The 22281-nt window shown below is 40.5% G+C and overlaps 1 protein-coding gene across 1 annotated transcript in view; it reads left to right on the top strand.

The window, feature by feature from the left end:
- The first annotated feature begins 461 nt into the window (after window positions 1-461).
- The window catches only part of igsf5b (immunoglobulin superfamily, member 5b), a 127417-nt gene continuing 105597 nt past the window's right edge, over window positions 462-22281 (top strand). Inside the window, 1 exon segment of the mRNA XM_034168778.1 lies at window positions 462-837. Coding sequence (XP_034024669.1) covers window positions 462-837 — 376 coding nt within the window.

A 22281-nucleotide genomic window follows, 5' to 3' on the forward strand; every position in this document is an offset into this window, starting at 1 on the left:
GTGATTAAAGTGCAAAATCCTTTCAACAGATTTTATTTCCAGCTACACAAATGCATTGGGAACACTGAACATTCTATTCCAAATCAAAACATGAAGATTTTTTTTTTTTTTTTATCAAATTTGAATTCTTTCCTGATTCATCACAGTGTCCTACAACACTACTTTAACCACAGATTACACCTGTTTTCAGTCCCTCACTGGGTGTCCAATTTTCATTTGTTTATTGTTTTGTTTTTTATTTATCATTTAGAGTCAAAAATAGACACAATCGGGTGTCACATATCCACAGTGGGATCCTGGTTTAACAGATAAAAATGCGGATGTGAAATTTATTGTAATGATAGTTTGTAAAAGTAGATTGTAGCATGTCTGGCCTTATGTGCTATGTGCTGAGTGTATTATAGCAGCGGTGCTGGTGAGTGATGACTGAATTTCAAAAGAGGCTTCACAGTATGATAGCAATGAGTGTCCTGTTAGTCTGCATAGAGTGTTTCCATTCAGTCTTTTTTGGACCTTCAGCATTTGGAACTCAGCCAGAGCTGGTGCCTGAACGTTTGACCGTCCTTCGGGGGCAAGAGGCCCAGTTTATGTGCAGTACCCTCCACTTCCAATGGGCTGTGATGACGTGGCTGATTAATGGTGCCACGGTGCTCACCATTTCTAAGGAGCAGGGCGTTCTGCCTTCCACCAGTGCTAATGTGACGGCCGAGAAACGCCACGATTCACGTGGAGACAGCTGGGTGTTTGTGCTGAAGAACACACAGAGGCATCATGAGGGACAGGTGACCTGTGACCTCCAGAACAATCAGATCGTAACAGCAGCCCTGTATGTACAAGGTGAGTGTCCACATTCAATGTTTACCGATGCACGTGTGTGTCACCCAAGTTCACTGTGTCTGCAGGTCAGTGACAAGCTGTTTATTTCTACAACAGAGAAGGTCCAAAAGCAACGGCAATTTCTCTCAGGAATGTTTTTTTTTTTTTTTTTTTTTTTTTTTTAAACAAGAGTGTGCACATTTGTGAACATTCAGAAACACAAAGTGGCATGGGAAGCCAAGCAGTTGGAAAAATGTTTGTGGTGAGAGCTCAGAAAAAACTAAAGAACACAGGCACGCACACATCCATGGGCGCGATTTGGTGGGAGATAGGGGGGACATGTCCCCCCCACCTTTTCAACCAGGGGGGACAGAATATGGTATGTCCCCCCCACCTTTTGACATATATGTGTGTACTTGAAACATGCTATGCCAGTCTTATGTGCAAACCATGTCAGAATACTATCTTTGTTTCTGCAAGTTTGTATTTTTAACAGCATTGACTTGTTTACAACACCTGTTTCTTGTTTATCACATTTGGAATTTTCTGGGACTGCATTTGCCCAGATTTGAAACCAAAAATAGTTGCCTCTAGGGACTAGTGTCTACACATAAGTATCAATGGATCATATGCTAATTTACTAAATTCTGAAAGTTAGAAAAGGAAATCAGAAAAGCTATCTGGGACCTCAGAAAGTCCATCTGCAATTATTGCTTGATCTCCAAAATCCGTCTATGCAAGCGAAATTATGTTCAGTATGACTGCTGTCATTAGTGCCACTTCGAAAATTAAATTCATGATAAGTAATTTATCCTAAACTTACGATCTGTTGTTTTTTCAAACTTATGCAAAACAAATCTTGAGAAAAAAAAATACAGTATGTGATAGTTAATAATTATTAAGAGCCTGTTCTTTCATATTTATGAATACATTTTACCACATTGCAGTTGTTTTTTTTTAATGAAAACTCAACCTATCATTCTTTTTGAGTTCTACACATGTGGTGATACCTTATTTACACCAGGATGTTAATAAAACCAATGCTGGCTATTCTCAGAATAAAGTACTTATATCCAGTTTCAAATTGTATAAGTCAAATGGTGTCCACTTTATGGTCTTCTCAAAACATTAAAATTACTGTTCTGGATGCTCAGATTGCATCTGAGCTTATCTAGCAACCGTTGGCTTCTGGCGGCCTAAAGCGCCCCCCAAACCCCCAGCCTAAGGGCTTCGGCCCTGTGGGCCTCGCACTTTGTCCCCCCCAATTTCTAGTTCGAAATTGCGCCCTTGCACACATCGTTTTACCTCACTGCTCAAAGTACATCGCTTAACGAACTGGTTTTCTTAAAAGATTTGCGTGATGTGTAAGAGTCAAGAATGTTGCAAAAGTTTGGACTTCTGTAAAAGTGGATGAACTGGAGCAATGAGAATTAATCATGGAATATATCAAGGGAAATAAGTTCTCTGGGCGTGTTTGATGGTCTGTCTGACATGTTTAATGGCAGTGTGGAGGGAGCAGGACAAGGAACAGATTGGTTCTTGGGTGTAAATACCAGGTAGAGTTCATGAAGGATTTATAGGCTGCAGGATCTCCTCTCCTCAGGTATCATTATGCTGATGCTTTGTGAAGACTGTGTGATCGATATGACTCAGTTCTTCAGGTCAAGCTGGAAAACATTGTAGTATAGCCCGATGTTTTAACGGGCAGCATATTTAGAGATATTCTCCAATCAGATATTATTTTCCTATGTTACTCCCCAAAGCAGACTGAATTAGCTGTATTTACACTAATTAAATTTAGCTACTCTCATTTTAGTTTGGGGTTGCTACAGCAGGTCCATTATGGATCTGCAGCTTGATTTGGCACTAGTTTTACACTGCATGCCATTCATGATGCATTTCCTTAATCATACAGTTCATCCAGAAAGTATTGACAGCACTTCATTTTTTCCACATTGTTTTTATGTTACAGCTTTATTCCAAAATGGATGATTTTTTTTTTTTTACCCAAAATTCAACACACAACACCCCATAATGACTGATTTTTTTTTATTTTTGCAAATTTATTAAAATCAAAAACACTAAGAAATCTTTTTTTAAAATCTGCTCCAAAGTTGCCTGATGACTTAGACATTCGCATTTAGAGGGCCCACGGAGCGACCGAGGCTGACAGCGTCTCCGAGATCCATAATAGTTCACTTTCAGGACTTCAACATCAAACAAGTGGTGCTACAGCAGGCGTGGAATCAACGAGACGTACACTTTCAGGGAAAAAAGTTTATTTTGATCAGGACTACTCCCCTGAGGTGAAAAGAAAACGGAAGCAATTGCGTGAAGTCATTAAAAAACTCAAGGAGCGCAACATCAAGGCACAGTCACCATACTTGGCTCAACTCAAGCTGTTTTTGGACACGGGTATCAAAACCTTCCCCTCCCTTGTTGAGGCCGAGTCCACCTTGAGAGAGTTGGGGATTTCCATAGAGGTGGATGAGTGGGACATTTTGGAGAGAGAGTTGCTACGTGACAGATGGTAGATCCAGGGGAGAAGATGGACAGATGCTGAAAACCATGGAAATCAGAGTCATTATAAACTCTACGGTCCAACCTGCAGAGGAAGAGAACTAATCATTGTCACCAGTGGAGGAAAGTTATAGAATATACAATATAAGGACATGCAGGTATTATTCTATGAGTATGTTGAAATTATAGGTCAGGGTGTAAGTTGGTGAGTGTTTTCTCACTACCCAGGCATTCAGAGCAGCAGAGGTGGAGACTTTGTGGTCTGCTGCATACACATCGTGTGTACCTTCTCTGGGGAGAACAGTCTCCCTGCCCATTCTACATCGGGGGTGTGCTGCCTGTTATGTTCAAATGGGCGGCACATGGTATTATTGGAAGTTCTTTGAAGATACAGGTTTGTTTTTTCATTCTTTTTAGTGTTTCTCTGCAAACTATGTATGTCTATTTTTGTAAAGGTAAGAAGATATTTTTGAACAGAAGTAAAATAAGGTTTGTTTATATTCAACAATGACAACTTTGAAAATTGTTAGTTATAACATAAATGGTATAAATCACACTATAAAGAGAATACAAATTCTAACTCAGTTAAAAAGGTTTAATTGTACTATTGGGCTTCTACAAGAAACACATTTAAATGAGTAAGCATACATGTCAACCTATACGGATTGTACGTAAATTATACGGATTTTTCAGAGTTTCACAGTCATATGGACGTACAAATAAAGTCTTATGGATATTCAGGGTTTGGTCTGCAGCGGGTCCGTAATCAACCGTTTCTGCAGCGCTACTCCACTTTGAAGCGTGGATTGAAGCAATGCTTTGATTCACTAGTTTGTTGGTTCTTTGATTCGCTGCTCTTCAGAAATGGCAAGTCCGCTTCTTAACCCCTCTCAAAGCTAATAAAATATTGTGAGTCACTTTTGTGTGGATTAAAGTCACTACTGGGACTCTTGTCTTGTTGCAGTCAAGAAACGAGAATCATCCTCCGTTCCATTTGTACAGCTCCAAACACTGCGCGGCTCTCTGCTGAGACAGCGTCTGCTCGGAATTAATGACTTCAAAACGAATCGCCGCTTTAAATAAAATGACACCTCTTACAAACGTTGTAGTACAGACAAGAAACTACAATCCACTAAAACATTTTTTCATCCCAAAATGAGATGTGCTGTATTCTTTATGAATTAAAGACATTTATGCCAATAATGTCAGAAAGGAAATGCTTTTGACAAAAACTACAGATTTAGTTTTTTTCTATTTTTTGCCCAGAGATCAAGGATCCACCATGTAGAGTTTATTATGTCCAAAGTTTAAGGATCCAGTGACCAAATTCATATTTATTTACTTTAAGACTCAATAAAATGTTGTTGAATTTCAATTTAATCGGCGCCAAATCACAACAAAATCCATCTCAAGGCACCTCACATAGAACAGTTCAACATAAAAATTAAAATAAATAAATAAAAATGTAAAAATTCAAATACATAATTAAAAACAGAAGTAAAAGAATAAAACAGATAAAAAATAAAAACTATTCATAAGAAAGACAATAAAAATAGGTTTTAAGTCTTGACTTAAAAATGTCCACGGACTCCGACAGTCTCATGGTCATAGGAAGACCATTCCACAGAGTGGGTGCACGATAAGAAAAAGCTGTTTGACCCGCTGACATAGAAAAGCTACTTTTAGTACACAAAAGATTCACAAGAGGTATTGATAAGGGAATCGATAATGAATCAGATCGATAAGCGGAATCGATAGATAAAATCTTATCGATACCCATCCCTAATAAAAACAGGGGCGAAGTCAAGGATCATCAACATGCCAGTCTGCAACATCGGCACTGGCAAGGTGATTTTCGATACACTTGATGAAGTTCTGAGGTATGTTTTATTTTGCTCATTATATTCGATTTATTTTTTATTTTATTAATGTATTTCCACTAGTGACACACAGTTCTTGTTTCTGTAAAAAAATAACTAAATTTGACATTCAGTTCTATAAAATTCAGCTTGATGCATGAATACTAGATATATTGTTTGAAATTCAACTGTTGAGGAAATACTAATGATCTGACTTTAATGTCATTGTGGCAACTCATAATATGTGGCCAAAATCCAGTTATGTGATACCGCTATGTAGTTGTGTGTAATGCAATAAAACTGATTTTAGTGCGATTTGGAGGTTATAAGGATTTTGTGTTGATTTTATGAATTTTCTCACTTGGTTATACAGGTGGACCCTCAAAGGGGCTGACATGTATGAATAAGAGTATGCTAAATTAAAGAGGGAGTGAGTGGGACAGGTATTTTGTGCATCGTATGGAAGTTTTTAAAAAAGGGGCGTAGCCATATTGTGTCATAAATCTCTATGTTTTGCTGCAGAAGAAAAAGTATACAAGATAAAAACAGCCGCTGGATATTTGTAATGGGTTCAGTTGGAGGAAATACTGTTACCATAATGAATGTTTATTCTCCAAATGAGGACGACCCAGGGTTTTTTTTTTTTTAAAGAGATAGCCCAAATTCTAGCAGGAAATTCTAAGGGAACAATTATTCTGGGTGGGGATTTTAATTGTGTCCTAAATCAATACACCAACAAATTTCCAATTGAGAAAAAACAAACAAACAAACAACAACAACAACACAAAATAATCATCCAAATCAAAAGCACTAAAAAATATGTTAGAGGAGCTGGGGCTTGTTGATATATGGCACACAAAAAATCTGAAGGTTAGCGATTACACACATTTTTTAAGGGTACATAAAAGTCATTCAAGAATAGAGTTATTCTGTGTTTCCAAACAAGAGGCCCACAGAGTAGGTGATTGTCATATTTGCCCTCAAATGCTGTCAGATTATGGGCCAGTGCTAATGTCTTTAAATTTGGATCAAGATAAACCATTAAAACTATGGAGATTAAATGTATCACTTCTAAACAATCCTGAGATGGTTCAATATATAAAGACGAACTAACATTTTTTACATACTAACGATAAAGACATGACTTCCTCGTCTATCCTATGGGATACAGCTATGGCATTCTTGAGGAGCAAAATAATAGAAGAACGCAAGATAAAACAAACCAAATTAGAACAGATAAGGACATTAGAAAGTGACTACAAAGGAACAAATAACAACTTAGTGTTACAGAAACTGAAAAAATGCGGACATGACCTGAATGACTTACTACCCTACAAGGCAGAGGGTGCTTTACATTTTGCCAATCAAAAATACTATGAACATGGAAACAAAGCAAGCAATTAAGAAAATCACAGGCAAGTCAAATAGTCCAAAAAGTTGCATGCCCAACATCCAACAATTTGGTCTCTCATCACAGGGAAGTAGCAAACACATTTTCTAAATATTATGAAAAAAAAAATAATCTATGAATCTGATACAACCCCCATTAAAAAAGAAAAAAATTCATCAGTTCTTTCAACAACTTAATAAATTAAACGAAAAGGAAGCTAAAGCTTTAGTGGGGAATATTATCAAAGAAGAAATCAAAATTGTGATAAAGAAACTTAAAAGCAACAAATCACTTGGTGTGGATGGGTTTCCTGGGGACAGGATATCTGATTTAAACCCCTTATCAAAGTGTATATCACTGAAACCCATTTCTTCTCTAAAGGCTCGAGCTCTAAGATGCCATCTAACTGGCTTTTAGGTGGTAGGTAAGGAAACGAGGAGTACACTTTCTTAGTGAAACTGTGTACTTGGAGATATCTAAAGAAATGAGTGTTGTATAAATTGTGGTCTTTCCTGAGTGCCTCAAATGAGGAGAATGTGTAATTTGTAAACAAGTCACTGAAAAATATCAATCCCTTACCATCCCAATGTTGAAATGCATTATCCAACACAGACGGGGGGAAGAAGGGATTATTTGCTACTGTAAAAAACCAACTGGCCTGTTTTAATCCGAAATGTCTCCTGAACTGGAGCCAAATTTTTAGTGACTCTTTAACCACTGGATTTCTTATTTCTATCTTATGACTATATGGCAGTGGGGGAGTGAGTATACGTAGTGGGTTACTTAGTAATTCCATTTCTGCCCATTCTATGCCCTGTTTATTTTTGTATGTAAATACCCAATGTAAAAATTTTCCAATGTTTGCAGACCAATAATAGGAAATAAAGCTTGGCAGTCTGAGACCACCTGACTCTTTAGGCACCTCTAAATATATTTTCTTCATTCTGGGGTTTGAATTCTTCCAAATAAATGACGCCATTAACCTATCTAGCTGTTGAAATGTTATCTTTGGTATAAATACTGGAATCATCTGAAAGAGATAGAGAAATCGAGGTAGCACTGTCATCTTCACAATGTTGATTCGGCCCACTAAAGAAATTGGCAGTGCTGATCACTTCTTAAAATCTTGAGTCGTCCTGTCTAGTAATGTCTTACTATTGTACAGACACCCTATTGAGCGAGTAATTTTGATCCCTAAATACAGAAACTCATTTTTTTTCAGTTTGAATGGGAAAATAGAATAGTTATCTATATCATTAATTGGGAAAAGCAAGCTCTTTGAATAATTTAATTTATAACCTGACAGATGACCAAATTCATCCAGAATACATAGTAATTTTGGTACAGATTCTGCTGGGTGAGATATATATAGCAAAACGTCGTCGGCGTAAAGCGACACCTTCTGGGACTTACCTCCACGAGTGATTCCCTTAATACTGTTCTCGGAGCTATTGCGAGTGGGACAATCGCCAGGTCAAAGAGATAAGGGGAGAGAGACTACAACCTTGCCTGCAGCCCCTATAAAGTTGGAAGTACAGTGGTCCCTCGTTTATCGAGGGAGATACATTCTAAAAATAACCCGCAATAGGCAAAATCCACGAAGTAGTCAGTGTTAGTTTGTACAATACATTATACCAGGGGTGGCCAAGGTCGGTCCTTGAGAGCCACATTCCTGACACTCTTAGTTGTCTCCCTACTCCAACAGACCTGAATCCAATGAAAGGCTCATTAAAAGTCTGGTAACTAGTCTTTCATAGGATTCAGGTGTGTTGGAGCAGGGAGACAACTAAGAGTGTCAGGAATGTGGCTCTTGAGGACCGAACTTGGCCACCCCTGCATTATACAATAGATGTTTTAAGGCTGTAAAACCCCTCACTACACACTTTATACACTTTTCTCAAACAGGCATTAACATTTTCTCACTTTTCTCTCCTGTGTAAACACTCTCAAAGTTCAAACCTTAGTAGAAAAATAAGTCCAGAATGAAACCAAAGATCAAAACCTGTTTTCAGGCCCAAACATTTTTTTTGAAAAATAAAAATAGAACGTTTTCCTATAAATAATTATGATGGCTTTTAGAAATAAATTTAATTTTAACGATCAACCACGAGGTTAGACACATAAGACATTATTAATAGTGACTCACCAGTATTTCACAGTTCCTCTGACCGCGCCTCTTTGTCCTGGCACCGCTCCACTGTAGCGTATTTTTCCACTGAGTGACACCTCAGTGCAGGTGTCTTTTTCTGAGTGAAGAACACAGTTATGAGTAGTTGTTTGCACTCTTTTTTCTTCTGGGCGAGAAGTTTATAATCAGACACACGCAGTGTCAGGATCTGTGGAGACGTGGCGCGGCAGGCAGGTGGACACCAATGCAGACTCATTACTCAGATGGAGAATTAGTAAAGGTTTAATCAGAAACAGGCTTGGTCGGTGCACAGGAAGACAATCAGACAGGCGGCGGTACAGACGGTCGTCAGGCGGAGGCGTGGTCAGTAAACAAGCAGAGTTCCAGCACGGTCAAACAGGTACATAAGAGGTGGCAAAAAAACAGAGTCAAAAACAGGCTGGGTTCAGACATGGAGAAGCAGGTTAACTGGCTCAGGCAAAAGGCAAGGTCAAGACAGGTGAAGGTCATACACGACAAGGAAACAGACTATGGCAGAATGAGAGGTTTGGAACAAGGCAAAATGCACAACGAACTAGCAGTGAAACAGTGGAAAGCACGGACTTAAATACAGAGGTTAATTGGGGTGTGATGAGAAGCAGGTGCAGGGAAGAAGGCGTGGCTGGATGAGACAGTTGAGTGACAGGTGGGCGTGTCAGAGCAAGTGAGGTCCGGAGAACAACTGTGTGGGCAAAAACGACCAAACATGAAGCCAGGAGGCCTACCAGGAGGACAGCAAAGAATTAAAACAGGGAGACCCGGAAAACCAGGAACCGATGCCAAAGCAGATCTGTTAGAAACATAATGGCTAGTGGCCTCGCAAACGCGGTCTAAGGTGGGGGAGCGTGGAAAGCTAACAGGACTGTGAGCACGGTGAACCTGCTTCCTCCGCGAGCACCAAAAATGGGGAAACCAATTAAACAAACAATTCATCAAAGGCAAAAGACAAATAAATCCATGAACCACCAAAAAGGAAAAAGAATCCTGAACACAAGAGCCACACAACTTCAAAAACTACTAAAAATGTAAGAAATTAGCCTGGCGATATGCTTACAATACTTTGAAGGATGGTAATCAACCACCTTTTCATGGGATGCAAAAACTGTGAAGGCCAACAACCAGCAATGCAGCGAGAGCTGTGGACAAAAAACTAGCACAGGAGGTAAGTAGAAGCACCAACTGTTTAGTGCTAAACCGCAAAAACCCAAAGAACATACAAAATAGATGTGGGGGGGGGGGGGGAAAGGAACATGAAAGCAAAACGAACAGGAGGAAAAGGCCAAATTACTTAATAGAAGAAATGGCAGAAAAACACTTCCCAATGCAAAGCTAAGTCCACAAAAATAAACTCTGGAACCTTTCGAACAAAGAAAAATTAACAAAAACACTGAGAACTGCAGAATGAAAACTTAAGTGAAAAAAGAAACTGCCAACTCCAAAAAGACAAAAAACAAGTAATCCACTGTAACCAATCCCAGAATTTAGCAAACAAACAACATGACAAAACGTGTTTGGCAAAAGAACACAAAAAATGTGAAAACCAACAAAATAAAGCCAGGGCATAATTAAGAACAGAAAACTTAAGTCTGGACCTGGGGAAGGAATGAACCAAACCAAAACGTGGGAACTTGGACTGTTTCAGATGTAATCCCACCCAAAAGAAAAAAAAAACATTTTACTTAAAAAGAATTTCATGGTCAGCATGAACCTGTCGTGATGCTTTTGCAGGTAACTAAATGGATTTAGCCAGAAGATGCTTAACAGTTTGTCCAACAGACAATTCAGGTGTGAAAAAAAATGAAAAGCATGAACAAGATTACGAAAAATGATACACCAACTTTCCAGAAAACTGTGAATCCAATGATCGCTTGTGGAGATGACACTGATGGTTGGGCCAGGACAGGAGGTTCAGGAGATGCAGACCGAGCTGCAAGTTCGACTTGTGTGCATGTTGTGAGCGCGTCGGCTGATGTGCTTTCTGGTACAGGCGGTGATGGCTTCAGCACCCTGGATAGCTCTGCTGCTGCATGATACGGAACCGGAGCCTGAGCAGGTGATCCGGTGGACGCCACTGGAGGTCCAGGAGCAGGGCATGAAGGGCGTGATCTGGATGATTCGGTTGATGGAACCGAGTAGTCTTTAACCAGATTTGCTGGCGACCTTGTGAGCATGGAAGGCACATGCGGACCTGGATGCTCCAGCTGTGTGATTCTCTCAGCAGGCTCCTCTGCCTGGGGTTCCGGGTCCAACGGAGGCGTACGGGCCGCTGAAGGTGCTGGGAGTGTTGCAGATGGGTCCCTTGGTTCGGATGATTCAGCCGGTGGAGCCGTGGTGATCAGGATTGCTGACTTAGAGGGTGGAGCACTCACAGCTGGAGCTCGGGGTGGAGCGCGCGCCACAGGTTCAGCGGGCAAACACACAGTGAGGAGCTGGGCTGACGAAGCTTTTCCTGATGGCTTTGATAACAGAGCTGGTGGCGAGAGTGGGTCAGATGACCGTGGAGGTGCTACTGCATCAAAGGTGTCAGGCAACAGATGAGCTTCAGCTCCCATGGGTGGGGTGTCGGTTGAGTCCGGGTGCCGCGGCTGTGGCGCATGGCTTCTCCATGGAATAGGCACCGGATGTGGTTATTGAGCAGCCGGGGACGGTGCTGACAAACGTCTCGGTGCTGGCATGGGTGGCTGGCATGGCATGGGCGGAGGAAGCACCGAGAGCTGACTGGGCGCCGGCGTGGGAAATTGGGGAGGTGAGATGGCTGCGTCCGATAGAGTGATGGAAAGGGGCGTATCACAACAGAAATCATTCAGCTCTGATTCAAACAGAAAGTCCATGGGATCTTCGATGTAAGGGGGAACTCGACCCTGCTTGAACCACGTCTTAATATGAGCCAGAGCCGGATAAGCAGCCACTAAATCAGGCTCAGTCCGCAGGATCTGGTCAAGCACTGAAAAAATCTGTTTCTTGTTCTGCTGGTCTGAGTTGTCCTGATATTCGAAAAACAAGTCTTGGATCTGAAAAAATATGTTGGCCATGTCCTGGAGATCCTGCCCATCAGTCTCTGATGACGCATCATCATCCAGGTCGCTCCACTCCAATTCATCATCGAGTGGGGGACTAGCAGGCAGGTGCAGCTCTGGATGTTTAATCCAGGCTGGGAGCTTTCTCGCTAGGAATAAACTGTCCAGATCTTCTAATTCAGGGAACGTATCGTATAACCAGGGATTTGCCTCCACTGCTTCCCACGCCTGATCCAAATGATCAAATTTCTCCTTTGGGGAGATGCAGTCGCGGAAGCAGATAAAAAAACTGGAGGTCGGAAAAAATCCTCTTAATAGCAGTCACGTCCGGGTTAGTGACGGCTGAGGGACTGCTCACTGACATGACGGAACCAGAGTCTGCGGTGTCCAGGTTCTGGCTAGTTCATACTGTCAGGATCTGTGGAGACGTGGCGCGGCAGGCAGGTGGACACCAATGCAGACTCATTACTCAGATGGAGAATTAGTAAAGGTTTAATCAGAAACAGGCTTGGTCGGTGCACAGGAAGACAATCAGACAGGCGGCGGTACAGACGGTCGTCAGGTGGAGGTGTGGTCAGTAAACAAGCAGAGTTCCAGCACGGTCAAACAGGTACATAAGAGGTGGCAAAAAACAGAGTCAAAAACAGGCTGAAGCAGGTTAACTGGCTCAGGCAAAAGGCAAGGTCAAGACAGGCGAAGGTCATACACGACAAGGAAACAGACGATGGCAGAACGAGAGGCTTGGAACGAGGCAAAATGCACAACGAACTAGCAGTGAAACAGTGGAAAGCAGGGACTTAAATACAGAGGTTAATCGGGGTGTGATGAGAAGCAGGTACAGGGAAGAAGGCGTGGCTGGATGAGACAACTGAGTGACAGGTGGGCGTGTCAGAGCAAGTGAGGAAAGTGAGTGACAACAAACGTGAAACAACAAGGAAATAATGATACCTAGAATACAAATGTGAGAAAGAATAAACAAATGAAAAGGTAGAAACAGAACAGAAAATTAAAGGCTGGATCAAAACTAGAGAAGAACTCAATATGTGGCAGGAATGTACAGAAAAACCTAAGGGACTAATGTGCTCAAAACAGAGTGACTGAATAACCAGAAAATAAGACAGACTAAACTAGAACAGAACTCAATAAGTGGCTGATGTGTGACATAATCCTCAAAACCTAATGTGATAACACAGAATGACTAAATAACAAACAGAGACTAAACTAGAACCAAACTTAATGTGGGTGAAGTGTAACAAATCATAAAACCAAGACTAAAGTGTAAGAAACAGAAAAACACTCAGCGTCGGACAGAAGGACAAAGAGAGGGAAACAGACAGAGACTGGGGGACAAAACCAGATTCTGGGCAGGTCCAGGGCTAAAACATGACACGCAGAACACAATGCACGCGCTCTCCCTTCGCTCACTGCCTCCGGTGTTACCGTTGCTGGGTACGGATGCAGGACCCGCAAAGAATCCAAGTCATTAAAAGATGCAATCCTCTCTCAGTGGCCACGGAGCTCTGTGGCTGCAGTTACCGAGACCATGCAGTGCTGCAGATTTTTCCGCAAGAAGTCGCGCTTCCCGAGCCTACAGACTCGGTAAGCGCATAGGAGGCAGCGAGAGCAATCGCGGTGCCGTGACCGGCCCGCCCGATAAGGACACAGAACACAATGCGCTGTTAAAACAAAAGAAGAAGAAGCATGCAAAATTGCACTAAAAAAAAATCTACGAAACTGCGAGGCTGCAAAAGGTGAACCGTGTTATAGCGAGGGACCACTGTAATCAGAAACTGTAGTGTTTGTCTGTACTGCAGCTGTTGGGGAGCTATATAGAATTTTGATCCAGGATAGAAAAGAGGGCCCAAATGCAAAATTTTCCAAGACAGCAAAAAGATATTGCTATTCGACATGGTCGAATGCCTTCTTAGCATGTAATGATATCACGACCTATGGCTGTTCTGAGTGGGGTGTATACAATATTTTAATTAGATGCCGCATATTATAGAAGGATTGTCTGCCTGGTATGAAACCGGTTTGATCAGGGTTAATAATATTAGAAAGGACAGTTTCAATGCGAGTAGCTAGGATCTTCGTCAGGACTTTATAATCACAATTCAATAGGCTTACTGGGTGATATGAGCTACATAAGGTGGGGTCTTTGTCCTTTTTTTTAATAAAACTGAAATTGTTGCCTGTGTCTGTGGCAGTCTCTGTTGATCAAATATATTGGTGCCAATTTATTTCGTTGTAAACTCTTTATATACTTCAATAAGGAAACCATCCGGTCCAGGTGCTTCGTTACTCTGCATGGATTTTATCGCCTGTATCACCTCTGCTGTTGTTAGATCTCTGTCCATATGCACTTGATCCTCTGGTGTTATTTCTGGAACAGCCAAGCTCTCCAGAAAGCTGCTGATTTGAGATGGATCGCCGTTTGATTCTGAGCTATAAAGATTGGAATAGAATTGTTTGAACTGGCTATTCATGTAATCAGGGTTGGTGGATTTTACCCCTGCTGACATGTTTATTTCGGGGATAGTATTTGCGGCTTTGGATTGTCTGATTTGGTGGGCTAATAGTTTTTCAGCTTTCTCTCCATGTTCATAGAATGTTTCATTTGATTTTAAAAATATCTGTTCGGTTTGCTTAATTTAACAATAATATTTTTATTATAGAGCTCCGGTGTTGGAGAGTTGGCGTATAAATTATCTGTTTCAGCTATACTATGTGACAGGTCTGTTAATCGTTGTTTAAGTTTCTTCCTCTGGTATGCTGAGTATGAGATAATCTGGCCTCTATGGTAAGCTTTAAGAGCCTCCCAGATGGTGGTTAGTTGCACCCCCGGAGTGATATTAATTTCCAGGAACATATCTATTTGTTGTGAAAGGAATTTTTTAAACGAGTCTTTGGTTAGCAACAAGGGGTCAAACCGGCAGGTGCGTTGGGATCTAGGGCATCCGTGAACGCTTATGTCTAGCTGTACCGTCCATGATCAGATATTACAATGCGTTTATATTGGCACTCCGACTGTAGGAAGGATCCTGTTGTCGAGAAGAAAAAAGTCTATCCTTGTGTATGAATGATGTACTGGGGAAAAAAATGAGTATTGCTTCATTGTTGGATTTTCTTTTCTCCAGGGACCAAAAAGTGCAAAGGATTCACCAAAAGTCTTAATAACGGCGCTTGCCTTTGAAATCTTACTATTGGGCCTTGGGTTTGACCGGTCCAGATAAGGGTCCAAAATAACAGTCTAAGGCACACCTGTGCACTAATCATGGTGTCTAATCAGCATCTTGGTATGGCACACCTGTGAGGTGGGATGGATTATCTCAGCAAAGGAGAAGTGCTCACTATCACAGATTTAGACTGGTTTGTGCACAATATTTAAGGGAAATGGTGATATTGTGTATGTGGAAAAAGTTTTAGATCTTTGAGTTCATCTCATACAAAATGGGAGCAAAACCAAAAGTGTTGCGTTTATATTTTTGTTGAGTATATATAAATGATATTGTCAATGTTTCCAAAATATTAAAATTAGTATTATTTGCAGATGACACAAGCATTTTTTGTTCAGGGGGGGATTTGCAGGAATTACTGAGGAGGATCAGTATAGAAATGGGAAAATTGAAAATATGGTTTGACAGAAACAAATTATCATTAAACTTAAGTAAAACAAAATACATGTTATTTGGCTATTGTAATACAGACATACAGGTTCAGTTCCAAGTCGAGGGGGTAGATATTGAAAGGGTACATGAAAATAAGTTTCTGGGGGTGATAATAGATGATAAGATAAAATGGAAGACTCATATAAAACATATACAAAGTAAACTGTCAAGAAGCATTTCAGTTCTAAACAAAGCGAAACATATTCTGGACCACAACTCACTCCGCATTCTTTACTGCTCACTGGTTTTACCATATTTACAGTACTGTGCAGAGGTATGGGGTAATACTTATAAAGGTACAACACAATCACTATCAGTAATGCAGAAAAGAGCTATAAGAATTATTCATAATACTGGCTATAGAGATCATACAAATCCACTATTTTTACAATCCAAATTCTTAAAATTCACAGACTTGGTTCATTTTCAAACAGTACAAATCGTGTATAAAGCAATAAACAATTTACTTCCAGCAAATATTAAAAATATGTTTTTTAACAGATCAGGGGATTACAGTCTGAGGGGGAAATTTAATTTAAAGCATCAGTGGGCACGAACAACATTAAAAGGTTTCTGTATTTCTGTCTGTGGGGTGAGGATGTGGAACAGATTGGGAGTGGAGCTCAAGCAATGTCCAAGCATGAACCAGTTCAAACAGCGGTACAAAAATATGTTTTTTTCTGGGTATAGGGAGGAGGAAGGGTAATGAGGGTTAGGGTGTTTTTGTTTTTTGCTTCGGCTTGTAAATATATAGTATTTCCTACACAGTAGGAACTTTTTTGTTGTTGTCTTCGCTGATCTATCTTGTAATTGTTGTTGTATCAAATGTTCGAAATAAACAGTTTTCATTCATTCATTCATACTTGTAATAAAATGTTAGTAAAAATCATATATATGTTGTTGTCATTAAAAGACTAGTAGTAATATTACAGTGGAAAAAGCAGCAAGGTAAATGAGCACAATGGCAAGACATACTTCAGATTAATATTTTAATACATAAGGATTTTTTTATCCAGACATGTATGGGTTCGTTAGACCTTTTAATTAGAATGAATACAACTTACAAGGCTTCATTTATAAAAATCCAACGAGAATTATCACAGTAAATGAACAGAATGGAATATTTTCCACAAATTTCCACACTTTACATAAAACATTTTTCTACCTAGACATGTATGGGTTCATTAGAAAGAGCAATGAACGGGCTTTAAAACAAGCCTACTTTTATTAAAATCTGTTAACAAATAGCGACAATAGAGCGAGAAAACCAGCAGTTTGTTGTAATTTCCCCAAATTTCTGCATTTTACATAAAGGTTTTTTTTTTCACCCACACATGCATAGGTGCATTGGAAAGAGCTTTCAAAGGGCTTTGAAACAAGCCTACATTTATTAAAATCCATTAAGAAATAGTGACGCTAGTGCAAAAAAGCGGTCAGTTTATTATTGATGAACTGCACATTTCCACCCTTACTAATGGCGCCTTCCTGTCCTGAGTGACGCTAATAGATAGAGGCGCGCATGTCCATTCCAGTCTATATTTCCATGGGCCGGTCAGCCCTGCCAGTAAGGTGTCCCTTATTTATTTTTCAGAGAGCTGGCAACCCTATGTGCATAGCAATGCACAAACATTGCACTGGGGGCCTGCAAACCATTCAGAGCAGAAGCCATGACAGCAGCCATGGCTTCTTCGTAAGGAAGACTATCAAATGGCTTCGCCAAAATCCGGTCCACAACATTCAAATTGTCTGCCATCATGTGCAGCTTGCTACCTAGCTAGCTCGCTAGCTGGGACTGGCGCGAGGCTAGTGTGGAGTTTGTCCGCCTGTGAGTGCTTTGTGACGGTGAAGGAGCTCAGCAGCACCCGCTGCTCGGTAGGGACAACTGCGACAGAAGTCAGAAAGAGTGATAGAAGTCAGTCTCCAAACACAAGCAGCTACAAAAAAAAACAAAACACCAGAAATAGAAGCTCGATTTGTCACTAGTCGTTTTTAACAAAGAAAATGCCGCTAAGAGGAGGATTAGAAGTCTCCGGTTCAACTCAGAACAGAATGAAAATAAAAAAATGCTCCCACGGATTCGCTTATTTCGCTGTCAATCAAAAAGGGATTCAGCCTCAGACAGATCATCCAATCATCATGCAGAAGCTGAGCGTCCGGGCCAGCCGAGGCCAGCCCACTGCCCCATAGACCCCCAGACACGCTGAGCGTCCGATGGGCGGGACAAAGCCCAGCATTTATCCAATGACTCGTCTCGTTTTGCTGCAGTCTTTGTGTCGCTGTTGAAGTCTGTGGACCGTTTAAAGCACTGCGAAGCTGCGGGAATGAATGAGGGGAAAGCTGTGTCGTTACCAGTGATACGAAGCTCATTCTGAACAAAAGTTGAGCGCGTTGTAACCACGAACCCCCCCGTCAGGACAACTCCCCCACCCCGGTTTTTTTTTTTTTTCCCCGCACGGTCGTGCCCCCCCGCCCCCCCCCGCGATGCTGCCCCGGGCGGCTGCCCGGGTGGCCCGCCTCCAGGACCACCCCTGACTACAGAATAGTTCCTTCGCTGTGACCCAATATGGCCTTAGTGTTTTTTTTCTTCCAGAAAAACGTTTTTGTAATTTATTTGGGAACTAAAAACTTTTAAATAAAATTGGAAATAGGTACATATAAATGAGCATTGGCTAATAGGTTTTTTTTTTTGCATTAGACTTAATTCGTTATCATTTTTATATAATAATAATAATAATAATATAGTAATATCATAATAATTGATTAATTAACTAATGACATAATATATTTATATCCTCATTATTTCTTAAATCAAAATTGATTAATTAATTAACTAATGATATAATATATTTATGTCCTCTTTATTATTTCTTAGTTTTAAATCTGTTTTCATTGACACCTGCAGGGCAACATCACATCCTGCCAGTAATGCGTATGCAAAGTATGAGGCCCGCCCACAGCAGCTCCCTAGCCGTCAGTCAACGGGGGGGGGGGGGAGCCCCGGGCTGCACGCGCAAACATATCCAGCCGCCCACGTGAACCAAGTGGAAACCTTCACTCTCACTGTCTTAAACCATCGACATTAGCAGTTAGCTGCTAACTCCTGTTAGCCATCTGCATCTCAGAAAAGGTCTATGTCCTGAGGCTTTAGATTCTTACGGATAAAGTCAGTTGCTACAGATGGGTACTCGAATTGTTTTTCTTGGCCTGTCGACAGGGTAATGCAGAGAACTGCGGGGAAGACGATCCCAAATTTAATCCCCTGGCAGTTCCAAAGGAGCTGCTTAGCTTCCATAAACGCAACTCTCCTCTTAGCCACTGCAGCGGTGTAATCAGGAAAGATACTCACTTTCTTGCTGTGGAGGGTCAGTGAGGTTGCGCAGGCAGCTTTGCGAAACACCATCTCTCTCTCCTGAAAATAGTGAAATTTCACTACCATAACTCTCGGGGGCTCTCCTTTGCTGGGTGGCGGACGCAGGCCGCAGTGGGCCCAGTCTAAAGTTGGAGCAAAGTCTAGCCCCAGCAGCTCCTGTAGTATCTTAGCCATAGCCTCTGTAGGCCATTGGCCTCTGTTGTTCTCAATTCCCTCCTTTATCCCAATAATGCGAGCATTACATCGGTGCTGCCGTCCTTCCAAGTCATCCAGCTTTAGCCATAGTGTAGCAACCTCCGACTTCAGCTGGCCGACAGCTCCCTCCAGGTTCGTTCTCTTATCCGAGTACATGTTCAGTCCATCTTCCAGATCCTTCACCCGAGTTTTTTGTTTCGCCATATCGTCCCGTATAGAACTGATTTTGGCATTTAAATCATGCGTGCATGAATCTATATGATACAGTATCTTGCTCTCACTTCTTGCAATAGCCGCCATCATTGCTCGAGGTTCTAGCAGAGCCCGCGGCTTTAGTGGCCTGGTCTTTACCGGGTTTACTTTTGCTCATAGCAGCTTCTGAAATTTGAAAACCAAAAGGTTTGATGGATCCGTATCTTCTGAGTTGGTCAGCTTTCTTTGGGATTGGCTGAAAAAATTTAAATATTTGTTAAAAAGTTCGCCCTGGTCAGGAGCTCCACCAAAACACGTCTCTACATGTTATTGTTCACCAGCGCCCCCCTCTATTTATAAATTCCGATAAGACTAAAACTCATTTCTTTTGGAGACAATGTGGCCACATTGGGATCACACACACATTTTCTGGGATTGTCCAAAGTTCAAATCATTTTTGGAGGGAATTAGGAAAGAAATATCAAAAAATTTTCAATATTTATGTTGATTTGAACTCCCTTTCCTGTGTCCTCAGAGTGCTCTCAGATGATTTACTAAGCAAAGAAAAATTGCATGTATTTAGGGTTCTTGTACTGGTGACTAAAAAAAAAGATCACTATCCTGGTATAAACCTTTACCACCTAGAGTAAACCAGTGGAAAGAGAGAACGATGAAGGTTTATGTTATGGAGAAGATAGCCGCTAAACGAAACCTGACAGTTGACTTATTTAAGAAAAGGTGGAACCCACTGATCATACATTTAGATTTGACCCTATAGTCTGTTAACTTTTGTGTTAAAGCAATATGTTTTTATTTTGTTTATTTAATGGTATGCAAAAATATTGACCCTTCTTCAATAATATCATGATAATATATTTTTCTAAATTGTAAAGACAGAATACATGGTACCAGTATTCTGAGACTACACTACTACCCTAGCAATGTTCTTGTTTGTTATTTTGTTTATTTTTTTTATCACTCTGTATCAAAACTGGATTAATGGCTTGAAATATGAAGGAGATACCATGAAAATGTTAATGTGAAGCCTTAAATTTGAATAAAACATTTTGTTAAAAAGAACGCTCTTGACCTCAGACTGGGGTGACGATTCATCTTTCAGCAGGACAATGACCCTAAACATAACTCTGTGACCCAGCCAGAGCCCAGACCTGAATCTGACTGAACATCTCTGGAGAGATCTGAAAATGGCTGTACACTGACGCTCCCCATCCAACCTGAGGTAGCTTGAGCAGTGCTGCAAAGAGAAATGGGCAAAACTGCCCAAAGATACGTGCACCAAGGTTGTGGGATCATATTCAAGAAGACTTGAGGCTGTAATTGCTGCCAAAGGTGCATCAACAAAGCATTGAGCAAAGGGTGTAAATACTTATGCACGTACATGTGATTTCATAGGTTTTTTTTATTTTTAGTAAATTTGCAAAAATTTCAACTATTTCATGTTGTCTTAATGGGTGTTGTGAGTAGAATTTTGAGAGAGGGGGAAATTAATTTACTCCATTTTGGAATAAGGCTGTAACATAACAAAATGTGGAAAAGTGAAGTGCTGTGAATACTTTCCAGGCGCACTGTACGATGACAATGGGGCACCAGTGGCATCAACCAGGATCAGGCAGGATCTCTGTGCTTGTTTAGATCTAAATACTAGAAATGAAAGCTGGTATTCATCTTTCATATTCAGATATATATATATTAGGGTGGTTAAAAAAAATAAAAGTTGGAAATTCATTACTCTCACCCCTTCATTTTATGATGCTTTGGGAAAAAAGAAAGCCTTTAAATATTTCTCACAAATAACATACTTTCAAAAATGTTATTTTAGGCTACAAGCTGAAAATTTTGCTTCAGTTCACAGCTTTTTTTCTTTCAGATCTTTGGTGATGGTGAATCTAACATGAGATAAATGTAAAAAGAGACACTTGCTGACTTAACATGCTTAACCATTAACTGGAAACTTCAGTAAAACATGTCAGCTACTAGAAGTAGAACATTTGTATACCTTATTGGTTCCACCAACTGAAATAAAGGGAAACAAATTGCCCTCAAATGGGCAAATACTCAAGGTATTTTTCTTCAAACACACTGATTTGAAGAAAACTGTCCATGATGCTGCTGTGACCTCTATAGACATGGCAATTCCTTTTTGGGAGAGAGCTAGAATCCCACTGAGGGCAAAGCAGCATCTGATCACAAAGTTAGAAAAGGTGTTCAGAAAATGGAAAACATAGAAAAAGACCAAGAATCGCAATACAGACAAGCAGAAGAAAGATGAAACAGTGTTTTGTGAATCTTTGGAGGACTTGTTTCACATGGAACATCAGGATGTCCTAACAATGATAAAGTTTGAAGATGACAGACAGTTCCTACTTGCTCAGCGAGAGAAAGGTAGAGGATGCATGACAGGCATAGATAAAATACAAACTGCCAAAGAACAAAGAGCAGAAAAAAGGAAAGCTGCAGAAGCAAAATACAAAGAGAAACTGGAGGAGCCTGGACCATCTAATGTCTCACTACCTGACACTGTCTCCAGCCAGAGTGAAGAGAACACAGAAAGTCCAGATGAAGAATTTGTTATGCCAGTGCCACAAAAAGCCAGTAAAATTAAAGCTGTTGTAACACCAGGACTTGCAGCAGCATTGGATAGGACCAAAATGACAGACAGAAGTGCCACCTATATTCTGACTGAAACGGCAGCAAGTCTTGGTCATGATGCAACTTAAATATCATTATCATGTAAAGGATGTTCTCTTATGTTACACAGCTGTATAATTGGTTCTTGTGCTGATTCATACATTTTTGAATATTAAGTACTGCAAGGCATAAAGAATATTATTGTTTGGAGCTAGATCAAAATATATGTGGAAATATATAAAGCATAGACTTATTTAAATTTATCAATAATGAAACAGTATTTCATCAATAAAATGAAAATGCAATGTTTGATTGTTACAAAATCTTGGCTACCCCAGTATGTAGGTATTGTAGGAGCATGATACATGTACGAGAAGAACTGCATCTCACAATTCATGTTTTAGTGTTAACTATTTTATGGGATATGAAAAGATTTGA

Source organism: Thalassophryne amazonica, chromosome 4, assembly GCF_902500255.1.
Source record: "Thalassophryne amazonica chromosome 4, fThaAma1.1, whole genome shotgun sequence".
NCBI classification, from domain to species: Eukaryota; Metazoa; Chordata; class Actinopteri; order Batrachoidiformes; family Batrachoididae; genus Thalassophryne; species Thalassophryne amazonica.